Genomic DNA, 10,531 nt, shown 5'->3' with positions numbered 1-10,531 from the left:
ACTGTTTGCCAGATGACTGCAGTAGTCAGCATTATGGCAGCTAGTTTACGTTGTCGGCCCAGAGTGGTTCATGTGGCTCTAAGTAGTTATAGTATTGACCACGGGATAGTAGTAACACTACAAAAGAATGAGGTGTGAAATAGTACATTTTACACCTCAAGATTATGTAGATAATTTAAATCACATTCTTGCCACCGAGCCGAATTTTATTAGAACGAAACAGAAAAAAGGACTGTGTTATTGTATCTTCAAAAACGTGAGACAAATTGATCTAAAAAGGAACTGAAAGGTTAGAATCTTAATATATGAGCCAATGAAAGTCATAACTGGAGTTTTAAGATATATAACAGATGAGAGGAAGTTCTATAAAGTTTTGTAAGAAAAACATCTCACTTTCTCCGTTAAAAATAATCAGAGAGAGTCAATTAATATTTCTTATCAAAAATTGAATGGTACTTCCCCCAAAAATTTTGAATATCTTATAACTCTCGTTACCACACCACTTTTACATTCAATGGTCAATAATTATCAAAAAATCAGAATATTCTTTAATAATAACATTAGGAAAAAGTAAAAAAAAAAATGACTAGTAATTATAAATTAGGATCGACTGCTAATATTGACTGACAGGTGTGAAATTATAAGATTTTTTAGTACTTCAAATATTATTTTGGCATACAATAATATGATAATAATAACCTAAAGCCATTTACCAAATTTTAGTAGAAGAAGAAAACAGAAAAAAATATTTGCAAATATTGTCTCTATGAAGAAGAGATGAGACAAACTGACGAAAAGAAAGAAATTGAAATATTAAAATTTTTATATGTTGTTCAGAACCAAAATATTCTGGGTAACTAATACTGTAAAACAATAATAATAGTAAGTAATACAAAAATGAAATATTTTACTTAAATGTTTTGAGAGGTTCTCCATGGTACAACCATGGGGGATGAAACCCAACAGGAGTGAGTGCTCCTTTCTTTAAACCAGCTTCTCCGTAATGATCATAAATTGATTTAAGGAGTGGTTTTGAGACAACTTCATAAGCTTCACCAACCAAGCAGAACAGATCTTGCAGGTTAGGATCATTATTACGTTCTGGGTTATATTGCAAGGATAAATTGCGATACCTAAAATAATTAATGAGTTATAAAAAGGGTTAATAAAAAAAGAAGAAAATTCACATAATTTTTTAACGATTCCTCTGACATTATGGGTCAATTAAATTATTTAAAAATTAGTTAATTAAGTTAAAACCATGAATGACAAAAATTATAAGACAAAATAATAATTCACATTGTTTCATGTTAAACAAAACATTATATTATAAATAGTTAAGGTTTATTTATAGAAGTTTGCTTAAAATTTGTGGCAATTTTATAATAATTTATTGAATAAGTAACGATATTATAAGATAGTTTTTGCATCTTTAAATTACAACAAATAATATCATTTCATCCAAATAGATCTTAGCTTAAAAAAAGAAATAACTGCAACTTTAATAAAATGTATATAAAAAAGTAAAAAAATATAAATTAAATAAATAATCGCTTATAAGAATAGAAAGATTCTTTCAACTTAGATTAATAATAGAATCCGATCAAAATTTTAGCTGAGGCACCACTGTTCATACCCCATCAGACCTTAGTGGATCTCTTGAAATAAAAATGCCAGAAAGATGGCAGGACATAAGGGATGAAAGCTCTTCAAGTAAATTAAAGGAAATCTAAAGAGTAGTACTACAATTTTCCACATTCTACAGCAGCAGCCACAGAGAGGAAGTAGCTGTAAACCTTGTATTGTACTGTACAGGCCTCATGTACTCTTACCTCATTAGAAAACTCCAAATTCTAATATGCCAATATTTTGTGTATGCCTGCGTAGTTTTATACAATAACAAACCAAAGGCCGTTGATGACCATAATATTTTATGACTTTAAACAAGAACAAACAGAGATCATAAAGGTTAAAAATACTGAAGAGCCAAACCTGATCACAATGTCAGGAGGCAGCTACTCCACCTGAAAACACCAGGTTCTCTAATATGGCTAGTGATTTGAATTTAAAAGAGTAACAACAATATTAATTTTGGGAAAATTAGCAATAAAATATTTTATAATTAGGACAGAAGCCTTAAAATCAGGTTGATATAAGACATCAAATATAATTAAGGTAAATATATAAAAATATTTGTATGTATATAAAAATATGTTAAACTAAAATTATCAATAATTAAATCAGAACATTTAAAGGTTAATAAGATTTAGCTACTTCTAATGTAATAATTTGTAGATGGACTGGATAGTGTAGAGTTTGTCCAAAATATTGACCAAATTACAGAAATAAAAGCAATTGAGAAGTACTAAGGTTTCTTTTCCTTGAAAAGAAATAAGTAATAAAATTTATACCTTTAACTTAAGGTTAAATAATGATGAACAATGAAAGGTTTTCTCATCATTTAGGTTTGTTCTCTTTGATAACTCCTACATGAAATAAATAGTTACCAGTTTACAAACCACAAGAAAAGATAATAGAAAACAAGTGGCTAACATAACATGTTTCATATAAATTCAATACATCCCACTATTGTTTCTGAAGAGACTACCCAAAAAAATTAGTTTAAAAATCAAAGTATACTTGTATCGATCTTACTAAAATGAAGAGCATAACTTTAAGAAAGTAGCTAATATTAATTTTTACTAGTAATAATTTATGTCTAGCAGGAATTATAAAAGATAACTAACCTAAAAGTAAGATTCACTAAAAGTAAATTCAATAGACACTATCAAATAGGCGCAAACTGGAGTTTTGGAGCCGATGTAGTTCAACCATACTAGAATTAGAATTGGAAGAGGGATGCCCTAAAGGTAAAATGCTCTACCTCCCTACTCTCCTTTTTTATATAACAGACTGAGCTGCTCATCAAAGCCTAAAGGAATTGTACAGGATGAGGACACTATGTAGTTGATCTTGGAAAGCCTTATTGGAGATCAATAGGGGTGACATGCAAATTGAATAAAGGTTGTCACCATTTCTTCACATTTTCTCCAATTTAGCCTTTGTAATTAAATTTTTGATTAAATTTTCAACACTTTCTTGTTATTGAATTTCAAGACAATGAACAAAAAAAAAATTCTGGAAGATTATTGATTGACCGTGTGTATAGATGAATGGAATATGGTCCGGGTGCGGTAAAAAAAATTTCAAATAGTAGATAATTATACATTAACCGTAATTTTACATTAACCGTGTTACTCCAATCCCTCCTGTCCTCAACCCTTCTCAACCCACTCCACCACTTCTTCAGTACAGAGTTTCCTGTTTCATTTATATTCATGTATCTATCTTTTAATTTATATTCTTATATATGTACTTATATTAATTACTTTATTATTAATTTTCTATTATATTTTACACTTTTCTGTATCCCCGCTCATTTGGTATATTTTGTTTCTTAATTAGTTACACACATTGTATCCCATTATTTTATACTTTACTTTTCCTTTGTTTTTCTATCTGTTTTTTTTTTAATATTTCTTCTCTCCCTATTATGTATATTACCATTTATTGTTCACCTAATTTAAATACTTTTTTACTATGTTTACTTTACAAATTATTTTCGTTATTGTGGCATAACTGCTATCCCCACTCCTCCCAATACCAACTGTCACTTTGTTTTTGACTGCCCTCAAAATAGGTATGCATTCTGTCTCATCATTTGATTTTTTTTTTTCTTTTTACATCTCTTTATTTGTATTTTCTTTAATATTTCTTCTCTTATCTATCTGTTACTATTACCCTTTTCATTTACTATTTACAACCTTTAATTTTTCTTATTATATCTTACTTTTTTACATTTTATACCCCTGTTATTTTAACACTGTCTTTTTTCTCTTTTTTTTCCTTTTTGTAACTATAGTGTTTGTATCTTTTTTAGCCCTGATGAAGCCCTGCAATGTGGGACGAAACGTTGGCTCAATAAAATAGTATAATTATCTACTATTTGAGTTTTTTTTTACCGCACCTGGACCATATTCCATTTAAAAAAAAATAATATTTAGGATAAAAGGTTTCAAATGTTTTTATTAAATTTTTTTTAGAATTGTTACTTTTAATGCTTGATAGGACTTCAACACCAACAATATCTATTTACAGTTTTGTCAAGACCTCTTTCAGTCATAATAACTTCCATCCATCCAAATAACTTACATGCTATTGTTAGGATATCATTTGAAGACAACAAACTCCCTTGTAGCTCCCATATACAATGAAATTGTTGCAATAAGGATGATTCTCAGAATAAGGCAATTTTAGAGTATCAGGTAAAAATCTTGGAGACTATATGTCCTGGAATCCGAGGGTTTTTCATTTTAATTTTCTATACACATTCAGGTATTCAAATCAGTCTTCAATTTGGGTGATTTACATTAAGAGCTATTTCTTTGTCATAAACAGCTTTCAGATTGCAAATTCTTGCAATTAAATTGCTTTAAAATATACAAAAAGTTAGAAGAGGAATCACCTCACAAAATTGTGTTTATATATGAACTTCAAGAACTTTGGAAAGAAAAATATGTTTTTCCAATGGTTAAATGTAAAAGCTCTCTCCACACACCTCAGAGGGACAAACAAGAAATTTTAGGTTATCAGTTTGTCGTGGCAGCTCTCCTGTCTTGGAATATCCTTTGCTTCATCATTCACAGGTCTAAGTTTCGAGCCAGCATATCCAACTAATATTTGTAACATGCTTAAAATTTTTCACTATTTTAAACTTAAATTTAATTTTTACTTTTATGACCATTCCATTCTATTCTTCAGAATGAACAAGAGCATAGTAACTTTTTTTCATGAGGCATTTTAAATACCAATTATGAAACTTCAGTTTGATTTATCAGCTTTATGGGAATAATATGATCAGCCCCAGGGAAGTATTATCTACTTCATAAATTATCTATTATTGTGATCTACTATTAATACTGAACTATCTACTTTCGTGATCTGGAATTGATGCTATACCACGATACATTTAAATTATCATGATTAGTTAGACAGCTATCTCCTCATTATGTAACTAACAACTCCATTTATTTAGAAATTGTTATGTATGATCACAAAAATGGGCTTTATGACCTTAATCTTTGATTAAAAGAAATGGCTATTTTGGAATTTTTCTTTTCTTTTTTTTTTTTTTTTGTTTTGAGACCTCAGCTTTTTTTTAAAACACCACTGAAATATGCAGTTACACTGAGAGTCATCCATAAATACTATTAATAATGGCTTGTAGATTATCCATTCATTTCACTCAATAAGCTTTCATAACTAATTTTTGTTTAATGAATCTTAAGTTCTTTAGCAATCACTCATTTCATACCAGTTATTAATTATTTATTAATATAACAGTTTTTTTGTAATTAGTACAATATAACACATTTATGGCTATATATTATTACATAAGGTCTATTGAGTTTAATATAATTTATAACAGGACAAGGGGGAGCCAGAAGAGGGTGGAGTGGTTTGCCCTGTGTGTCGTGGGGAGGGTAACAGATAAATGATATTGAAACTTTATATCAAACTTTAGTATCTTAGATCAAAATCAAGCATGCTTGAGAACATGTACTGGTTCACACAGGAACAGCTGCGATGGTGGTGTAATGGTGAGCATAGTTGCCTTCAAAGCAGTTGATCCGGGTTCGATTCCCGGCCATCGCACTTACGTTTTTTATTTTCCAAATAAATTCTACAATAATTTATTCAGCGTTTGGATATAAGGTGATTCTTATTCATTTATTAACAGTCTGATTCAATTATTACCATTTCTGAGTATTCTCCATCTTCAGGTAATCTAACCCCTTGTAAGCTCTATCCATTTCTAAACCAAAACTTTGTCATAAATGCTAAAAATTTAAACTTTTTTTTAAAAATTCGTGACAAAGCTTTGATTAGGAAATGGATAGAGCTACCACTTTAGATTACCTCAACATAGCGGACACTCCGAAATGCTATCAAATGAAATAATTCATAGGAATCACCTTATATCCAAATATAGAGATTCAATATCAATAATACCTTATCTTCCAGATATAGAACAAATAAACTTATAAGTAAACAACCAAAAATAACAATTTATTTTACAAGTACTAATTTTACTGATATTTGCAGACATTTTTTTAAGAAGCCATAGTAGCTGAGGGAGTAAAGGCAACACCTTAGCAGCCTCAATTCTGGTCTGGGCAGGTTTACTTTTATTTTGCGGCAATCCCACAAAATGAAAACTTGACCCTCTCACTGATGTTTTATAGCAATAAACAATACTTTTAGAAAATTATCGACAAATATTCCTGGAAGAATAATAAAAAGAACCTATTCTAGGAACAAATAACAACTATTCAGAAATAAAACAACTGATAAGACATCGTCATATGATCATAGAAATAGAATTTCAAAAATATGTAACAAATATTTTCTTAGCGCCAAGTTTGTTTTTCCTTACCGCATCTGTTTCAATATCTTCAAGTGACAGAAGCTTATTTAAAATTAAAATTTATTAAAAGCTATATAAGACAACAATGAACGAAAAGATACCAAATAGTTTATTGTTTATATCTCTTGAAAAATCAGTGACAAAAACAAGACTAGTTAGCAGATGTCATTTTCAAATTTGTAAAGACTAAGTAAACAAAGTAGGGATTTCAAACTGCAATGAATTAAAGAATTTTCATGACTAGTTATAAAAAATTGATTTCAAAATTCAATTGAATAATTTTAATTTTTAAAACTTGGTAGTGCAATCTACATTACTTTTCAAGTAACTTTAATTGTACTATACTGAAGCATTTTATAAGTATTGTGGCTTTACCTGTATACATTTTTATAGAGAGCCTCTCCAGGGCCCTATTTCCCAACCATTTAGCTGAAATTCAGAATTTAGTGTTGTTTTATAGGCAGAACAATACCATAAATGTGTGGGTGAATTTGAGACAAACTGTTCTTTACAAATGCTTTTTCAATATTTAGGTTTTTGCACCCCTTTACAGCTTCTCCAAATTGAGCTAAATTTGTATATAAATCAATTAGGAATTAAGGAAGTACCTTTTAAGAATCCCACAATTTTTCTCCAACACTCAATATTTTCTTGGCAGTTTTTTTTTTTTTTTATTAGTTTTAATAATTTTCCCATCTCCACAGTCCTTCTAAATTGAGTTAGAAAGTTAATAATTTGTATTTGAATTCATTTGCTTTAGTAAAAAGTGTCTTTTAGGGGTATCAACTTTTTTCTTCCGTCTCTGCCATTTATTTACTTTACTGCTACCTGATATCTTCTTTTCTAGAGATTAAAAGAAGTGAAAATTAACTATAAATAATAGATCTTACAACTGAAAAACAGCTCACAATTTTCTTCGTTCTCTTAAATACAATGCATGTGATGGTGCCTCACATACTAGATCTTTTAGTAATATAAGAGTAAATAATTTAATTAATCACTTTATAACTAAATATTTGGGAATTAATAATCAAATATAAAACATTTTACACTGTTACTTCAAATTGTGCAGAAAAAATGTATAAAATCTTTAGAATTTTGTACAACCATCAATTAAAATTCATTATTATTATAAAAGGCATGACTAATAACATAATGTCAAAGGAAATACTATTGCAAAATGAATATTTAAAAATAATTCTTTTTCCGGAAAATAAAATTATAACAGAAATTAATCATTTGTAATAAAAATAATCATGAAACTGATTGACAATTCTATTTTATCTTGTATACAAATTTTTGAAGAAAAAAATTAATTAAAATTATATGAAAATTAAAACTTACGCTTCTTTAATTTCAGAATCACTGGCACTTTTGGTGAGCCCTAGAATTCCATAATAATCCAAACCTCTTTTTGCCATTCTTAAATCTTAATTAACCAAGTTCCACTGAACTAATGATGTATGAGAAAAAGCATGAATGAAGGAATGCCAATAAAACGTAATAACACAAAATTGGCCAATGCAATACCACAAGTGTTTTATTTCCTCATTTACCAAAATACTTGGGAACTGGGGCTACTGCAGCGCAACAGTCTCCTATCAATACAAAATAAATATAACTATATTTTTAAAGGAAAACAAAAAATTATATTCTAAGCTAAAAACAATTGATTTTATCTATAAAAATTGATCATATGTTTGCCAAGATACTGCAAATATACACAAAATATTATCTGATAAAAATAGGGAAAAATATTCTCTTGATAAGAGCAGAGTGTCACTTTTCATGCATATTGAAGTTGTCATATACTTTCCACTTAAACAATTGAAATAAAATTCTAGGAAAATCAAAGAAATACTGAAGGCAGAAAAAGAAGATAGATAATTACGTTTCCATCTAATTAAATTGGAATACAGTTAAACATGGAAATAAGAGTAAGCAATGAAAGTGTAATACCAGGTAATGGCAACTTCTTTGCATCACAATGAATCCAGAATAGAGTACGTCATAATTAATAAATACAATAAAACAGCATCTAGCACATAAATGTCAAAAAGTTCATACATGTAACCACTACAGAACCTTCCAACAAACAAATTCATTTCTAATTCCCAAATGATTATTGCGATCATTTGAAAGCTATTGTTGCAGAAACTTACTGAAATTATATGATTAAATTAATATACAAACTAACACTTAAAAACAATACATTGTTTAAAAAATGTCTAACGACTATAAACAATAGACCATATTTTTAAAGATAATCCTTAATAGAAATAAGGCCATAAAATATGTATGTATTAGAGAAGTATAGTTGCTTTTGATTAGAAATATGAATTGATCACTCATGAATATTGTTTTGAATATGCAATGGACTAAAGTAAAACAAATATTACTGAAATATCTGGAATTATATATTTTAAATGGAAATTCTCAAAAGGGAATATTAAATTTAACTAAATGTGCATAATGAAGTAATTAGTAAACGTACAAAAATTTGATAGAATCAAACTTCAGGGAACAATATTTTAAAAACGCCAAGATCCGAGTTTTTGTATTTTTTCATTATGGCGCGCAACGTGCATTTCCGCTTTAGTATTTTACAACCTTCTAAATAAGTTTTGTTGCTAATTATTAATACGAAATGGAATCATACAGGGTTCATTATGTTCTGATGGTAAGTTGGATTAATTAGAATGTAAAAAAAAAAGTTTAATAACATAAACTAAAAAATTATCAGATTGACAAGTTCAATTTGTGTTTGGAACTTTTTTATTTAAAAAACCGCAAACTGTTTTTTACCGTATTTTCACGTAACGTTTTTTCACACTTTTTTACCAGTTTGAAAATGTAAATTCAGTTAAGTTATTGTTTTAGTTTTGACTACCAGATAACTGTGTATTCATTAGATTTTTTTATTGTTTTTTTTATAATGGCTTGTTCAGAACATTTGTCAAGTAACAAAGAAGATAATTATCACGATTTGGTAAAAAAGGAGGACAATAATGAAAACGGTGAGTTTATTATTGCTTAGTTAAAAAGAAATAGTGATTATTAAGTTTATAAAAATATGTGAGAATTGAAACAAATTGTTATCATACCTTTTAAATTAAAATCCATCATTTATCAAATTATAATTTAAAAATACAATAGTTTATGATTAATTATCTTTCAAATGAGAATATAACCGCTTCTAACTGTAAGATGAATTTTTGTTGGAGTTACTAGAATACTTTAATCCAATAAATGAATTATAACTTCCTTTTAATTTTTTGTTTGTAAATTGAAAAAAATTAATATTCAATTAAGAAATAATTATTAAGAAATATTTTAAAATAAGATCTTCAAATATTTTAAGTTATTAATTTTTTGCGAATCAGGCATTATTTCACTTTTTTTTTTAAAATCTTATGATCATTAATTAAATAAATTAATCTAATAATAGAAATTATAGTACACTATAATCTTTTAATTATGAATAAACTATGCAATATATACATTAAAAATAAATATTCCTTTAATTAATTTTATTATGTTAGTCCGTTTTGGAATGACAGACTCCAGGGTTCAGTTAGAGTGGGGTTGGGTTCGATTCCCACCTGAGTTATTTAATATTTAGTTTTTCTTCATACCACTAGTATTTATATCAATCAACCTTAATTTATTTATGGTATCTGGCTTTCGAAATTAACGATTATCCAAATCCTTACTTTTGTTGACGAACCCATGATGGCCGAGCAAGTTGGGGTGACTCCAGAATGCCCGATCATGAACGGCGTGGGTTCGAATCCCGGCTGGGTCAGTTTATATTTATATTTCGTAATTATCGAAAAATGAATGTTGATACTCATACTGCCAGTACGAGGCGCAAAATTCATGTCGACATAATTAAACCCCATTTGTTCGACGAGTTCCCTTGATATAATCAGTACCAGAACTAATGGCGGATTCAGGAATTTTTTTGAGGGAGGGGATTTGAATTATACTTAAAATATAATTTACTTTTTCAATTAAGGGAATTCTAAAGTAGTACGCAAATTT

At 28.4% G+C, this 10,531-nt stretch overlaps 2 protein-coding genes across 3 annotated transcripts in view; one reads left to right on the top strand and one right to left on the bottom strand.

Moving 5' to 3' along the window:
• LOC106679122 (dnaJ homolog subfamily B member 13) overlaps nucleotides 1-8,602 on the bottom strand; it is a 24,829-nt gene extending 16,227 nt beyond the window's left edge. The window contains exons 1-3 of the mRNA XM_014418083.3: nucleotides 8,447-8,602; nucleotides 7,832-8,085; nucleotides 912-1,133 (exon numbers count right to left, since the gene is read on the bottom strand). Coding sequence (XP_014273569.1) covers nucleotides 912-1,133; nucleotides 7,832-7,908 — 299 coding nt within the window. The 5' untranslated portion in view covers nucleotides 7,909-8,085; nucleotides 8,447-8,602. The remainder of the gene's footprint in view (nucleotides 1-911; nucleotides 1,134-7,831; nucleotides 8,086-8,446) is intronic.
• Nucleotides 8,207-10,531, top strand: part of LOC106679120 (transcription factor Sox-1b) — a 299,318-nt gene continuing 296,993 nt past the window's right edge. Inside the window, exons 1-2 of one of the 2 annotated variants that reach the window (XM_067051843.1) lie at nucleotides 8,207-8,449; nucleotides 9,436-9,504. In XM_067051843.1, the coding sequence (XP_066907944.1) occupies nucleotides 8,413-8,449; nucleotides 9,436-9,504 (106 nt within the window). In that variant the 5' untranslated portion in view covers nucleotides 8,207-8,412. The remainder of the gene's footprint in view (nucleotides 8,450-9,435; nucleotides 9,505-10,531) is intronic. The other variant, XM_067051842.1, reaches the window with a different exon arrangement.

Source organism: Halyomorpha halys, unplaced genomic scaffold (assembly GCF_000696795.3).
Source record: "Halyomorpha halys isolate HHAL.00 unplaced genomic scaffold, Hhal_1.1 Scaffold177.1, whole genome shotgun sequence".
NCBI classification, from domain to species: domain Eukaryota; kingdom Metazoa; phylum Arthropoda; class Insecta; order Hemiptera; family Pentatomidae; genus Halyomorpha; species Halyomorpha halys.
This window is presented reverse-complemented; position numbering and strand designations above follow the sequence as displayed.